The sequence below is a fragment of the Suncus etruscus genome, chromosome 4 (genome assembly GCF_024139225.1).
Source record: "Suncus etruscus isolate mSunEtr1 chromosome 4, mSunEtr1.pri.cur, whole genome shotgun sequence".
Taxonomy (NCBI): Eukaryota; Metazoa; Chordata; class Mammalia; order Eulipotyphla; family Soricidae; genus Suncus; species Suncus etruscus.
In genome coordinates, this window is record NC_064851.1 from 153170771 (window position 1) to 153187571 (window position 16801).

Here is a 16801-nt window from a genome sequence, read left to right on the forward strand (position 1 = left end):
TTGAAAGGACATTTATATTTATTACTTGATTTTCTCTTTGTTTCAGATGCTTTTTAGCAGTATTTTGTTAAGATTCCACATTTGTGGGGCAGGAGAGATAGCATAGTGGTAAGGCATTTGCCTTGCATGTGGAAGGATGGTGGTTCAAATCCTGGCATCACATATAGTCCCCCGATCCTGCCGGGGATGATTTCTCAGCATAGAGCCAAGAGTAGCCCCTGAGTGCTGCCAGGTGTGACCCCCCTCCCCCAAAAAAGATTCCATGTTTGTGATTCTTTAGTGGAATCATGTAAATCTCTAGTGGATTCTAGACCTAGGACGACCAGATGGGAGACTGTCATGTCCAGCATGCAGTGATTTATTGAAAGGCAAACACTCTATTTATAAGATCCTAGCATAGCAGACGTCTCATTAAATAGGACACCTGGTCTCTTAGTTTAATGCCCCCCTTCCCTTCTCCATGGGAACATAAGTCAAGGCATGCAGGGTTGCTTGTCTTTCACTATATTCTTGCCCAATTATTTTCTTAGAAATTATGCCTGGAAACCTCCATTTCTCAGACTCTGCTGACCTTCTGCTTCATCTATATTATTTTCACCAAAGATTCCTTCACACTAGCAATGTGCTTTTATCTGTATCAACTCAAGAATTCACGGGGATTTTCTTATTTCTGTGGTTAATTTACATTTTCATGGTATTTTGATCTGAGAAGATACTTTTATAATGTATATTTGTAAATATAAGTTTAAGTTATGTCCTAAAATTTATTATATCTGCTAGGATATTCCTTGTGCCCTTGAAAAGAATGTGTATTCTTTTGAGAGATGAAAAGTCCTTTATATGTCCAAATAGCACAATTTTTTAGCTTCTCATTTGGGGATCTTGTTTCTCTTTATTTATTTATTTTATTAAATTATATTATTTAAACAATGTGGTTACATGGTTGTTCATAATAGTTGTTATATGCAAAATGTACATATACATATATCCCACAAGTGAGTGCAACGATTCTGTCTATCCCTCTCCTCAGACTCATTTCACTCCATATCCATCCATGTATAAGCAAATTTCATGACTTTATTTTTCCTAACAACAACATAGTACTCTACTTGTAGATATAGTTTTATATCTACTTATATTTTCTCAGAAATTTGGGTTTCCAGATTCTGGTTATTTTGAATAGTGCTGTGATGAAGATAGGAATTCAGAAGACTTTTCTGGTTTATAGTATTAAATTCTTACAGACATTGCCGGGTCACATGGAAGTTCGGTTTCTAGTTTTTTGATTAACATACATTTTATTTTCCAAAAAGGCTGGGTCATCAGTATTACCACCAGCAGTGATTGGGAGTCCCTTTCTCCCTATGTGATGTGTACCAGTCTCTGTGGTATGAAATGATTACTTGTTGTTTTAATTTGTATCTCCCTGATGAGTAATAATATAGAGCATTTTTATGTGCCTTTTAGTCATCTGTATTTCTTCATTGAGAAAATGTCTGTTCATTTCTTCTCCCCGTTTTTGGATAGGGTTGGATATTTTTCCCTTACTAAGCTCTAATTGTACCTTGTATATTTTGGATATTAATATGAGTATTAGGTGAATAATTTCTCCCATTCTTGGGTAGTCTTTTTATCTTACTCACTATTTACTTTGAAGTGCAGTAGAGTCTTACTTTAATATATTCCCAGTTGTTTATCTTTGCTTCCATTTGTGTGGCCAATGGTGTTTTCATCCTTGAATAGATAGTGTCTATCACTGTCTCTAATTACCTTATTTATATGAATGCTATTTAATCTGATATAAGTATGGTTATCCTAGCCTTTTATTTTCTTTTCTTAGCTCTTATGATTGTTTTCTCTCCTTTCACTCTGAAACTGTATTTATCCTTTAGGTTTATTTGTGTTTCCTGTAGGCAGCAGATGTATGGGTTTTCTTTCCCCATCCACCCACCTCCTCTGTGCCTTTGTATAGGACAGTTTATTTCATTGATATTGAGATACTAAATATGGACTGTGTTGCCATTTTTGTATATATGCTTTAGGCCTGTAACAGTTTTTATAGGTGGCCAGTCGTTCAATAATTCCTGGAAGATTAGTTTTCCAAATGTTTCCAGTTCTTGTTTACCTGAAAAGGTTTTGTGTTTTTCACACAAGACTAAATGATAATTTCTCAAGGTTGTAGAATCTAGACTGGATTTTTTTTTCATTCAGTATTTTGAATATGTTATTCCAATCTTTCCTAGCTTGCATGATATTCTATGGAAAATATGTTTTTCTTAAGTTTCCCTTAATTTGAGGGACTTTTTCTTTTTTGCTACTTTAAGTATTCTTTGTCTTTTAGTTTTACCATTTTTTAAATAATTTTTTTAGTTTGAATTATGAGAACAAAAGATGCAAAGAAGGAGGATAAGGTAAAGTTACAGTGGAAGGACAATCACCCATAACATAATTCTCAGAAGAAGTCCCCTTGCTGATATCTTAACTTTGAACCTTCACCAAAGAAAGTCAAGATAAATAAAACAGAATCCATGTGCAATTACTTTGTCCCTCAAGTTTCCAGATTGTAGCACATTATAATATTTCTTAACAGCACACAAGGCAATCTAAAGCCATCAAACTTACGTAACTCCTTAAACTTTAGAGGCATAGTATTTTTTACATTTCCATGTACATGCATATTAGCTTAAGTTAACCTCAAATTTTAAGTGGGTGCATTTTAAGGATTAGAGTCAAAGGAGCACAGTAAAAACGGTGTTAGAGTGGCAATTGTTGTTTGCATAGGCCCACCAAAATATGAGAGGCATGGAAAGGAATAACCTTGGCCTAAATACAAAGAGATCCTACCCCTGAAGTTTCCTGGCATAAGACCAGCTCTGGGCCTCAGGCAAGTTATTGTTTGATCCAAGACATTGTCCGTAGCGCCAACACACTTATCACACAGTCTCTGTTGTTGGTCTCATGTTTCTGGTACTACCCAAATGCCCAAGAACAGATGAGTGGGTAAAAAAAAAAAACTGTAGTACATCTACACAATAAAATACTCAGCAGCTATTAGGAAAAAAATGCAGCGATGAAATTTGCTTATACAAGGATGGGGTAGAGAGTATTATGCTGAGAAAAATGAGTCAGAGAGAGAGGGATAGACATAAAATTATTACATTCATTTTTGGAATATAAAAAATAGGATGGTCATAATAGTCAAACGTAAAAATACTCAAAGCTTGTCACAAATAGCGTGGAAGTGCATTTAGGACAGAGAAGAGGCTGCTATGACAGTGATACTGGAAAGGATTAATCTGGACAAGAACTGGGAGCAGAAAAGGGGTAAAGTGATATGCATGATAGCCATTCAGTAACAATATTGCAAATCACTATGTCTAAAAGGAAAAAATGGAAGAGAGAGAAAGTGAGAGGAAATGTCTTCCATAGAGGCAGGCAAGTGGAAGGGTACTGGGGGAGTGAGGAGGGAAACTAGGACAATTGGTGTAGGAAATGTGCACTTGTGAAGAGATGAGTGTTGCATATTATATGACTGAAACTAATTTTGTAAATATCTTATGGTTATTCAATTAAAAACTTATTAAAAGTTAAAATAAAAAGGAAACAAACCAGAAAACTACAATGGAAACAGTTTCTGAGATTCCAGAGAACAGTGAAATGATGAAGAGGAGGGACTATGGGAAAGTGCTAAGTGGTTTTTAACACTCTGGTGGTCATCATATTGGTCATCATATTGCATTATGAAATCAGTACAGAAATTTGTAAACCACATAAACTCAATAAAATTATATATAAATTAACAGAGTAATATAATTAAAATATTTAAGATGATATTAGCATTAAGGACCATGGAGTCATTGTCTCATATGCACTCATTAACTATCTTTTCTAACATTATGAAATTTAAACAAATTATAGAAGTCTAAGTACCAAGTGTTATTTTCCTACAACTCACACTTATCAAATACCATCTCACACTTTAAAGAAGGCAAATATGAAGGCAGTTTAGTGACTGTAAATAACTGAAGCTTTAGAGATTTTTATAATAATTTCTTCAGTATTATTTTATTTTAAATCTGTGGCTATAAATGTCTATAAAATCTCTAAGTAACTTCTATTAGTGATAATATATAATACTGATAGTAATCTTTAGTATTATAATATATATTAATATGTTACATAAAGGAGAAACTTAGTAAGTGATATTGTCTTTTTCATTGTTATTAAGACAAATAGGTTATTAGAAAACTTGGAAGTTGATAACCCTAAATAAGTATGTTCATACAGTAGGTGTTCACTTTTTGTGTTTATGTGTATTTTCTCTCTTTTAGAGATGATGAAGAGAAAAAAAAATCGCCAACAGAGGGTACTGATGAGAAGGCTAATGGAACACATCCAAAGACCATCACTCGTATTGGGAGTACTACCAACCCCTTCTTAGACATTCCTTATGATCCCAATGCTACTGTATACAAGAGTGGATTCTTGGCTAGGAAAATCCATGCAGACATGGATGGAAAAAAGAGTAAGCATCATTTGTTTCTTTATTTTTTAAGTGTATTTCACCCTAATTCTCAAAAATATAGGGTGAATTCATGTGAAATAAATACTGTTCATCTAGTGAAGTGCTCTTGAGGTTTTATAAACTCTACCCTATGTAGGAATCCTAGGCACCTAGTTCTTCTCCAGGATAATTATAAAATTTCAGAAATAAAAAAATTTTTTTAAATTATTCTTTTTTATTTGGGGGGTTGGCATTCAGGAGTTACTCCTGGCTCTGTGGTCAGAAATCACCACTGGCAGGCTCAGGGGACCATATAGGATGTCAGGAATCGAACCACCGTTCGTCCTGGGTTGGTTATGAGCAAGGCAAACACCCTACCCTGTGCTCTCTTTGGCCCCCTGAAATTATTCTTTTTATCTTTATTATCTTGCTTTCAAAAAAGAATTTTGATATAGTAATATACAAAAGTCAAAGAATATATGAGTAAGATCCCAAACTTCCTGAATATATCTTGGTACGCCAAAAGACTGAATTTTCAGTAACTAGAATAATCAAAAAAAATTCAAAGACAAAGCAGGAAATAAAATTGTTTTGAATTTTATTATAAGAGGAAATAATTCAATAAGTTATCAGACAATTTTCATTAAGAGTTCTTGGTACACAAACCACATATATTCATCTTTCTGTTCTCAGTCATTATACACACACTATCTCCAAGGATTGAGTTCCATCAGCATCAAGCATAAAGAAACTTTTACTTTTAATTAGATACTTATTTTGGGCCCTCATGCCATTTCTAGCTAACTTGCTTCTCTAAGGTTAAAATATTCTTGTAGTATCCATTCTCTTCATAAGCTTTCTCTTCTATCTGCTCAATCAACAGTAAGAAATACCTAAAATAATTTATATAAAGATTAATTAATGAAGACATTAATCTAAAACTAGTTAATAAAAGTACAAAAATGTATATATGCTAAGTGTATATATAATATACATGTATATAAGTATATATGCTATATATACTTGTGAGGCAGGGCCAAATTGGCTGAAAAAAGCCCAACTATTTATAGGACATGTGCTGGGACATGAAATGATAAGAGCAGAAATAGCATTTAGTTCTGAAAGGAATTTAGCATAGAAATGCAGTATAAAGCATGATGTGTGTATATATGAAACATCCTAGATAAATTTTGCACAGAAAAAAAAAACAGATGAATTACCAATGCTATGATTAAAGGACTGAGGAAAGGAGAAGACTAGTAGAGGCCATAAGCCTATAGAGAGAGGCTTATTACAGATACTCAAAACCTGGCTGAGATGTTTTGGGATATATCTCAGACCAAGGCTGCCTAATACTAGGTAGAACTAGACAATTATAACAGACAGTACCCATTCACATACAGGATTAAACAGTGGGAAGTACAAAACCAGAGCCTCATCCATAGCCTTCAGAGAACAACAATGATAATGGTGAAGTGCAGAAGCCCAATAAGCCCAGTGCTCCTAAGAATAATTTGGGATCCCCCTACCCATTGACTGTCTCTCTAGCCCCTACAACAGAGACTTTAGAACTATAATAATAATAATAATAATAATAATAATAATAATAATAATAAATATTCTTAAGCTCAAAGAAACAATGTTATAGTCATTAAATAAAACACAAGAAATTATGAGTGAAAATGAGAAGACTGAAATCAGAAAAGACAAAACTGAAGAGCATGCCACTATATGCACCTAAATAAGAACCATCAAAGATTTAAATAAATTGCTAATAGATGTGAAGAAAGATATTGATAACAGTATAGTTGTATTTGGATATTTTAATATTCCTCTGTACTGAGGCTAGATCAGCAAGGGAAAAACTCAGTATTGAAAACATTAGCCTTAAAAATGGAAAAAAAGAAATGGATCTAACAGATACGTGTAGGGCTCATCATCCTAATGAGTTGAGTAGACATTTTTTTCCAATGCATTTGGAACATTCTCGAAGATAGACCACATACTTGGATACTAAATCATAAAATTAAGAAGATAGAAATGGTATTTACTCTGTCCTCAAACAATGAAGCTTTGAAATGAAAATGAACCTTGAGAACTGGGTAAAATATCAGAACAGTGTTGATAGGAACATGTAATAAATTAAAGGATTCATCAACAAAAAAAGAAATTGCCTCCCAAAATAACCTAACTGCATAGCTTAAATTGCTAGAAAAATAACAGAAAATTTAAAGTAAGCTTAAGGGAAATAATAAAACTGAAAGCAGAAATCAGTGAAATGGAATCCAGAAAAAAAATGATACCAAGAGCTAATCTTTAATTTCTAAGGAAAAAAAGTTTTAGTGATTGTGGGAACCAATTTGTATAATATTACCAATGACTTAAATAGTTGAGCAGAACACTATTTTCCAATGTTGTATTTAAAATACTACGTCTAATACTTAAAATATATATTTTCTTTTATCTTTTAAAACCTTACAAATATACAACTTTGTAAGAGTGAGTAGAAAATTTAAAAATAATAAATTAAAATATGAATAGCCCTATAAAAGTTTAAATGTGTATTTTATCCTCAAAAGAGAACATTGGTTTTATATGAAAATTTTTATTACAGATAATGCTAAAGTATCTGCATTAGTAAATAAAAGAATATACTAAAAATCTCTGTATTTGAAAAAATTACCTGCATAGACATGTACACTCAATAGAAAAAATATTATTGAAAGTAGTTTAAAAACCCTTAGCCAGTTAAGAATAAATAAAATTATGTTTATCTAGTAGGGTGAAACCATAACAGCCATGGATAAATACTGTGCACGATTTTATTGTCTCTATCTCTACCAACATCTCAGGTCCTTTGCTCATCCTTAAAAGTGAAGTTGACCTCCCAGCTGTTTTGGAATTAGAAGTGGATTCCTATACCTTCCATCTAAGTTCAGGTAGCATCCTTGCCTAACCTCTACCATCTCAGCTGGACCAACTCCTCATCTCAGATCATCAGTATACCCAAATTTGCAGTGATTAATTGTATCTTGAACAAGTCTACTCATTACTTATTACTGCTGCATATATACTTGCTATCAGTTATTAGAGTTCATAGGGAAGGAAAAGAGAGATACCCAAAATAGTTTCTCAGAGACTCCCAGTGGAGTTGACTACAAAGGTTCACCTCAGCACAGGAACAAAGCAGACATAATAGGAACACAACAAACACAACAAACTCTCAGTGGAAGCCCACAAAGATTAATGAAAATAATTGCCTAAATGATTCTGCCAGTAACAACCAGGTCTGTAAATTCTCAGTAAATGATTTTAGTGATTGATATTTATGAAACTTAAAGAAATCAAAGAAAAATTATTTATATTTAGCAAATAAAAATGAGAGCAAAAATGAAAAATTATAAGCAGAAGTGACAAAAATGAAGAGGTTAAATTTAAAAAATCATATCAGTAGATGGTGTGAACAGCAAAAAAAATTTCCAGGTGAGAGAAAATCAATATGCTTCAAAGTAAGATGTAGGAAACCTTTTATTAAAAAAAAACAACAACAAGAAGTTGGAAGGTATTCAGCATCCAGAGAACTATATTAGTTTAATAACAATATTAGATTCATCAGAATCCCTGAAGAATAGAAGGCATATGAGTAAATATGAGTAAAAAATATGAGTAAAAATCACTAGTTAAATAAATGACATATAAGAATTTTTCAAAGGATATAGCACAGCACACATCTCAGAGAGGCAGGACTAGTGCAGTGTGAGGTGATCACAGAGAGAAAATCGTAGAGAAATAACCAAAACTAGCCATGCCCATGCCAAAGAGAGACAGGAACAGTCTACTGTAAGGGAATCCCAGGGAGCTAAGCAAATCAGACCAAGCCTGCACCACAGAAAGGTGGGACCAACTCTCCAGGAAGAGATCACAGAATGATAACTTGTATCAGCCCAACCCCCGTCACAGGGAGGTGGGACACGCAGAACTAGAGGGGATCATGGAATGTAACCAGGTCCAGCTCAACCTCATCATAGAGATGGAACAAGTACAGTATGAGGGTATCAAAGAATTAAACCAGGATATCACAGCCTGCTGTACTGCAAGATCAGCACATCATGAAAGAAGCAAGGTCATTCCACACCATGGCCATGCATTTCTTCTACTCAATAAGCCCCAGAAAAAAAAAAAAAAAAAAAAAAGCACCATACACAGAAAAGGTCACAATGGAAAACAGTACAGAAAACCACCATGCTCATAGAATGAAAATTGTAGTTCTGAGGACTCAGCTAACATTAGCCACCTTATAGCATCTCTGACATGGACTTCAGAGAGGAACTCTGGAGGAGATTAAAAATACTCAAAAGAAAACCTGAAACAAACAGCCAATTTGACTCAAGAGGGTATGAGAGAAGAAATGAGAAAACTTCAAACAGAAATGAAAGGAATGAAAAACTCGGTAAAACTCACTAGAAGGCCTCACCAGCTGAGTAGAGCTGTGAGAACACAGTGAGTGAGCTGGAAGATGAGCTGCATATAACCTTTATACAACAGATGTTGGATAAGAGCCTTAAAATAAATGAACAGAAGATGAAATATATCCTCAAAATAAGGGAACAAACAATAGACCTTTAAAATAAGTTCAATATGAACAAAGTAAAAATCATTGGGGTTCCAGAAAAAGCAGGAAGACAACCTCTATGAAGAAACAACAATCAAACACATCATTGCTGAGAAGTTCCCAGACTGAATAGTGCAGGTACCCACATTATGGAGATCTACAGAGAACCAACTAAAAAGAGAACCAAATAAAAACACTTCAGTGTCCATCCTAGTCACGATGATGAAGACCACAGATAGAGATAGAATAATTAAAGCAGCAAGATCAAAAAGGGAAGTTACTGACGAAGGGCTTTTCATCTGCAGAGCTGAATACATTCTCCAAAACCACATAGGACATTCTCCAAGATAGACCACAAGCTGGCCTATAAAATATACCTCCATTAAATTAAGAAAAGCGACATTGTATCAACTATCTTCTACAATCACTATGCATTGGAAATAGAAATGAATTATGAACAGGAATGGGGAAATAACGTTAACACTTGGAAATAAACTGCTCAGTACCGAACAACCTGTGGGTCAGATATGAAATAAAATAGGAAATCAAAAGATTCCTAGAAGCAAATGAAAATGAAGATATCTATTATCATAATTTGTGGGACATAGAAAAAACAGTATGAAGAGGAAATGTAGAGTTTTGCAAGCATTCATCAGAAAGAAATAAAGGCATACATAAATAACTTAATGGCACAGCTTAACAAATCAGAAATTTACCAAAAATGAGCCATAAGTCTATATTGCTGAATTAAATAATAAAACTTAGGGCAGAAAATAATGAACTAAACACCCAAAAAGCAATCCAAATGATCATTGAAAGTGTGAGCTGACTATTTGAAAAAATAAACAATCTCAATAAACTATTAGCAAGACTCACAAAGAGAATAACTTAAAAACAAAAATGTAAATGGACGGGAGGGAGGGAAAAGAAAAAATGTAAATGGCGCTTCACTACATATACTACAAATATTCAAAAGATAATTTTTGATTATTTGAGAATCTTTATGCCACAAAACAAGAGAACCTGGAAAAAATGAATAAATTTTGGGGCTCTTATAATTGCCCAAGATGATCTGGAATAACTTGAACAGATCTATCATTACTGAGTAAATTGAAAAGGTAATGAAATATTTCCCTAAGGAAAAAAGACCAGGCATAGATGGATGCACTAGTAAATTCTCACAATTCTTGAAAGAAAATCTACTGCTAATACTCTTTAGGCTCTTCCAGAAAATTGAAGAAAGAGAAAAAAATCTCAAGAGCTTTTTTTAAGAGAACATCACCCTGATAATAAGAGTAGATAAAGATACCCCCCAAAAGGACAATTTTATGTCGATATCCCTAATGAACATAAATGCAAAGATCTTCAACAAAATATTTATGAAGAAGGTTATACACCATGACCAAGTAGAATTTATTCCAATTATGCAGAGGTGGTTTAACATTCTCAATTCAATCAATATAATAATGCACCATATCATAAAAGATAGAGGAAATCATAGAATCATATCATTATATGCAGAGAAAGCATTTTAAAAGGTCTAGCACCCATTCATGTAAAAACTCAACAAGATAGGAATGGAAGAAATTTTCCTCAATATATTCAAAGTTATCTACAATAAACCCATGACAAACATTACTCTCAGTGGGGAAAAACTAAAAGCCTTTCCCCTGAGATATGTTACAAAACAAGGTTGTCCCCTCTCACCCTTTCAATTCAATATGGTACTAGAAGTACTTACCCTAGCATTTAGGCAAGAAAAAGATATCAAGAGCATATGTATAGAAAAGAGAGAAGTAAAGTTGAAAATGATATAATACTATATTTGTATTATCCTAGAGACTCTACCAAAATCTTCTAGAAACAATAGATTTGTATAGGAAAGTGAATGGCTTCAAAATTAATATGCAATAATCAATGGATTTTCTACATACAAATAATAAAAAACAAAAAAGAGACATTAAAACAATCCCACTCATAATTATTCCTCAAAAAATCATGTACTTCAGAGTCAACTTATTAAAAAAGTGGATGACTTTAACAAAGAATACTACAAAACGTTGATTTAAGAAATAAAAGAGGACACAGGAAATGAACACATATACCTTGCTAATCAATCATTAAAATGGCAGTACTTCCCAGAGCCCTGTACAGATTTAAGAGAGGAGAGCTTCTTTAATGTCATCTTGTTTTATTACTTCATAAGAACTCATATGCCCATCTATTTTAATCACAAGATAATGAATTTCTGGACAGGACATATCATGAAGCAAAATATATTTATATTTATAATTACTTTATTTATTGTAGTAACAAAATTGTTCATGGTTCAGTTTCTGTCATATAATGTATCACACCCTTCAACATTCCCCTTTTCCCACTACCAGCTTCCCCAGTTTTCCTTCTCTCTCTCTCTCTCTCCCTCCCTCCCTCCCTCTCTCTCTCTCTCCCTCTGTCTGTCTTTTTCTCTTTGACACTGTGGTTTTCACTATTGTTAATGAGGGATGCCAAGCATATCATTTAAGCTCTTTTCAGCACCTAGTTTTGGTAGAGAGTGATCAGTTCCAAGCATCATTGTTATAGTGGACCACTCTCTACCCTGACTGAACTTAGCACTTTTTGTGACAACCTTCCTATCATGGACTGATACTCTGGTCCTCGTCTCTAGTGTTTTTGGATATTTTTTTTTTATCTTTTATCTTCCTATATTCCACAAATAATTAAGATTTTCTGTCTCCCTCTGACTCATTTCACTCATCATATTAATCTCCATATTCATCCAACCTCCATATTCATCATAAGCAAATTTGATTACTTTATTGCAAGATATGTCTTTAAAGGGAGAATAATAATTCTGAGAATTTAGGCTTCTCTGAAGAAAGAGGGGGAACTCCACAAAAGTAACAGGCAACCACAACATGAAGTGCCATGAAGTAAAAGGAATAAACATGCATTCTGAATTAGACTTAATTGCAACACCAGAATGGAGTGACCTCTGTTTGGGGAGCTGATTACCTTTGTGTCTCAGACCTGCTTAATGATCCTTGCTAGGAACTTTTCCAGGAGAATTTTCTGCTCTTGTGCTCTCTTCTTCTCATTAGCTTATCATTTGTAAGGAGTGACTGACATTATGGAATTTGCATTTGGTATGAACTTGTCACAGTAATCTTTTTTATATCTTTAATCATATATCTTGTCTCTTCAAACATCGTTTGGCCTTAAGGCTAGGTGTTTTTCCAATCATTTCATTGTATCATGGCTTTCTGACTTTTGCTGTCAAGGATCTCCCCGACTACCTAACTTATTTTTAGTTGGACTTTTGTATCAGGATACTTGGGTAAATATATTTCATATTTGCTTATCCCTTTTCTTATTACATTTGATTTTATTGTTTGCATTCAAAATTTATAACTCTGGTCAAGAAAAACTCTGGAACAAAAGGAAAACAGTATTTTTTAATTCCTAAAATATGTTCAAATTTCTGTGGTTGATACTATTTTTTTTTCTATTCTGATAATTACTTAAAAAGTATCTGTGTGAACTCAGATGTCAGCACCCCTATCTGCCTGTCTTCTGTGCTGTGCTCCATTTTCCGCTTGATTTTATCCTGTGTGTGGCTCATCTGCGCCTTCCCTGGAGGTGAGCTTACAGGGCCAGAAAGGGAAAGCCGCTGAACTCTGCTGGAACTCAGATACCAGTAACCCTATCTGCCTGTCTTCTGTGCTGTGCTCCATTTTCTGCCTGATTTCATCCTGTGTATGTCTCATCTACGGATGGCTAGCCTTCCCTGGAGCCTTCCCTGGAGGTGGGTTTACAAGCCCAGAAAGGGGAAGCCGCTGAACTCTGCTGGAACTCAGATGCCAGGCACCCCTATCTGCCTGTCTTCTGTGCTGTGCTCCATTTTCAGCCTGATTTTGTCCTGTGTGTGGCTCGTCTGCAGACGGCTCACCTTCTCTGGAGCCTTCGCTTCCCGGCCGTGCACATCATTTAGCCAATGAATACAAACACAACACATAGAAAAATCCACAATACAAGTATGACAATGGGGAAACAACACAGGCCAGTGCTAGACATATAGAATGACGATGGCAACTCTGATGACCTGAACATGACCAACCAACTAGTCAGTCTCTCAGATAAGGAGTTTAGAGTCGCAATATGGAAGATGTTCAAAGAACTCAAACAAAGTATAGAAGAGAACACTAATAAGAATTAAGAGAATATGAAGATAGAAATCAGAAAACTCCAAACTGAAATTTCAGGTCAAATAACAGGTCTGAAAAACTCAGTAGATGAATTGAAGAAAAACATGGTTGAGCTTTCCCACAGGTGAATAGCAGCTGAAGATAGAATTAGCACACTGGAAGATGAGATAAATAAAATTCCATACAGCAGAAGAAATTGAAAAAAGGCCTTAAAGCAAATGAACAAGCAATGCAAAAATTACTCAAAGAATGGGAACAGATGAAAATAGAAGTCTATGATAAGCTCAACAGAAACAAGTTAAGAATCATTGGAGTCCCAGAGACCCAGGAAAAAAATCTCCAGGAAGAATCAATGGTCAAGAACATCATTAAAGAGAAACTACCAGAGCTAATGAATACATGCAATCAAACCCTGCATGCCCAAACAGTACCAACTAAAAGAGACCCCAGAAAAAACACCCCAAGACACATCCTAGTCACAATGATGAATGCCACAGACAGAGACAGAATTGTGAAAGCAGAAAGATCGAAAAGAGAAATTACATTCAAGGGAACATCCTGGAGATTTCTGCAGACCTGTCACTGGAAACACTCAAGGCCAGAAGGCAGTGGTGGGACATAGTGACAAAACTCAATGAAATAAATGCTTCGCCTAGAATACTGCACCCAACAAAACTCACTTTCAGGTTTGAAGGAACAAAACATTGTTTCACAGACAAACACCTCAGAGACTTTACAGACTCAAAACCATTCTTAAAAGAAAAACTGAATGGCCTACTTTAAGACAAGCCTGACCAACAGATACACCAAACTTTGATATAAAGATGGCACTAACTCCCAGGACAATTCTTTCTCTCAATGTCAATGACTAAAGGCACTAGTTAAGAGACACAGAGTGGCTAAATGGATCAAAAAACTCAATCCAACCTTCTGCTGCCTACAAGAAACGCACCTGAATAGTCAGAATAAACATAGACTCAAAATAAAAGGCTGGAGGAAAATCATGCAAGCAAACAACACCCATAAAAAAAGCTGGAGTGGGACATTGGTGATGGGAATGTTGCACTGGTGATGGGTGGTGTTCTTTACATGACTGAAACCCAAACACAATCATGTATGTAATCAAGGTGTTTAAATTAAAAAAAAGTAAAAAAAAAAAAAAGCTGGAGTGGCCATACTAATATCAGATGATGCAAACTTTATACTTAGGAAAATTGTAAGGGACAAAGATGGACATTTTGTATTAATCAAGGGATACATACAGCAGGAAGAAATCACTCTCCTAAACATATATGCACCAAATGATGGGCGAGCAAAATATTTAATACAATTGTTGACAAATCTGAAAAATAATATCAATAACAACACAATAAATGTGGGAGTCCTCAAGATGGCATTATCAACACTTCACTGGTCAACCAGACTGAAACCCAACAAGACCTGAAAAGAGAAATGGAAGAAAGAGGCCTAGTAGATATTTACAGGACACTCCACCCCCAGAAGCCTGGATACACATTTTTCTCTAATGTACATGGGACATTCTCCAGGATAGACTACATGCTAGCACATAAAACATACCTCCATAATATCAAGAGGATAGAAATTTTGCAGGCTACCTTCGCTGACCACAAGGCCCTGAAATTATATGTGAACTACAAAGGGACACAGGAGAAAACTTTAATACCTGGAAATTAAACATCCTAATACTGAATAACCAATGGGTCCGAGATGATATCCAAGAGGAAATCAAAACCTTCCTAGAGACAAATGATAATGGAGACACAAACTATCAGAACCTATGGGACACAGCAAAAATGGCACTGAGAGGAAAATTTATAGCTTTGCAAGCACACATCAGGAAAGAAGAAGGGGCATACCTTAATAGCTTAATGACGCAGCTCATAGAATTAGAAAGTATTCAACAAAAGGACCCCAAAATAGGGAGACAGAAGGAAATAACAAAGCTGAGAGCAGAAATCAATGAAGTGGAAACCTGAAAAACAATCCAAAAGATCAACGAAAGCAGAAGTTGGTTCTTTGAAAAAATAAACAAAATTGATAGACCACTGGCAAAACTAACAGAGAGAGAGAGAGAGAGAGAGAGAGAGAGAGAGAGAGAGAGAGAGAGAGAGAGAGAGAGAGAGAGAGAGAGAAACGTGATAACTCGTATTAGGAATGAAAAAGGAAAGATCACTAATGATATGGTAGAGATTCAAAGGGTAATAAGAAATGACTTTGAGAAACTCTATGCTAGTCACTTGCAAAAAATTGAACTTAGACACCCAGCTAACATCATGTACGAAGGTTAAATTCAAATGGACGAAAGACCTCGATATCAGACCCAAAACCATAAGATATATAGAACAACATGTAGGTAAAACACTCCAGGACATTGAGACTAAAGGCATCTTCAAAGAGGAAACTGCACTCTCCAAGCAAGTGAAAGCAGAGATTAACAGATGGGAATATATTAAACTGAGAAGCTTCTGCACCTCAAAAGAAATAGTGCCCAGGATACAAGAGCCCCCCACTGAGTGGGAGAAACTATTCACCCAATACCCATCAGATAAGGGGCTAATCTCCAAAATATACAAGGCACTGACAGAAATTTACAAGAAAAAAACATCTAATTCCATCAAAAACTGGGGAGAAGAAATGGACAGACACTTTGACAAAGAAGAAATACAAATGGCCAAAAGACACATGAAAAATGCTCCACATCACTAATCATCAGGGAGATGCAAATCAAAACAACTATGTGGTACCACCTCACACCCCAGAGATTGGCACACATCACAAAGAATAAGAACAAGCAGTGCTGGCAGGGATGTAAAGAGAAAGGAACTCTTATCCACTGCTGGTGGGAATGCCATCTAGTTCAACCTTTATGGAAAGCAATATGGAGATTCCTCCAAAAACTGGAAATCGAGCTCCCATACGATCCAGCTATACCATTCCTAGGCATATACCCTAAGAACACAAAAATACAATACAAAAATCTCTTCCTTACACCTATATTCATTGCAGCACTATTAACCATAGCAAGACTCTGGAAACAGCTAAGATACCCTTCAACACATGCATGGCTAAAGAAACTGTGGTACATATACACAATGGAATATTATGCAGCTGTCAGGAGAGATGAAGTCATGAAATTTTTCCTATACATGGATGTACATGGAATCTATTATGCTGAGTGAAACAAGTCAGAGAGAGAGAGAGAGAAAGATGCAGAATGGTCTCACTCATCTATAGGTTTTAAAGAAAATTGAAGACATTCTTGCAATAATAACTTTCAGACACAGAAGAGAAAAGAGCTGGAAGTTACAGCTCACCTCATGAAGCTCACCACAAACAGGGATGAGTTTAGTTAGAGAAATAACTACGTTTTGAACTGTCCTAATAATGAGAATGTATGAGGGAAATAGAAAGCCTGTCTAGAGTACAGGTGGGTGTTGGTTTGGGAGGAGGGAGATTTGG

General features: G+C 35.1%; 1 protein-coding gene across 1 annotated transcript in view; it reads left to right on the plus strand.

Moving 5' to 3' along the window:
- PSD3 (pleckstrin and Sec7 domain containing 3) overlaps window positions 1-16801 on the plus strand; it is a 319295-nt gene that overhangs the window by 248304 nt on the left and 54190 nt on the right. Inside the window, 1 exon segment of the mRNA XM_049771803.1 lies at window positions 4332-4525. Coding sequence (XP_049627760.1) covers window positions 4332-4525 — 194 coding nt within the window.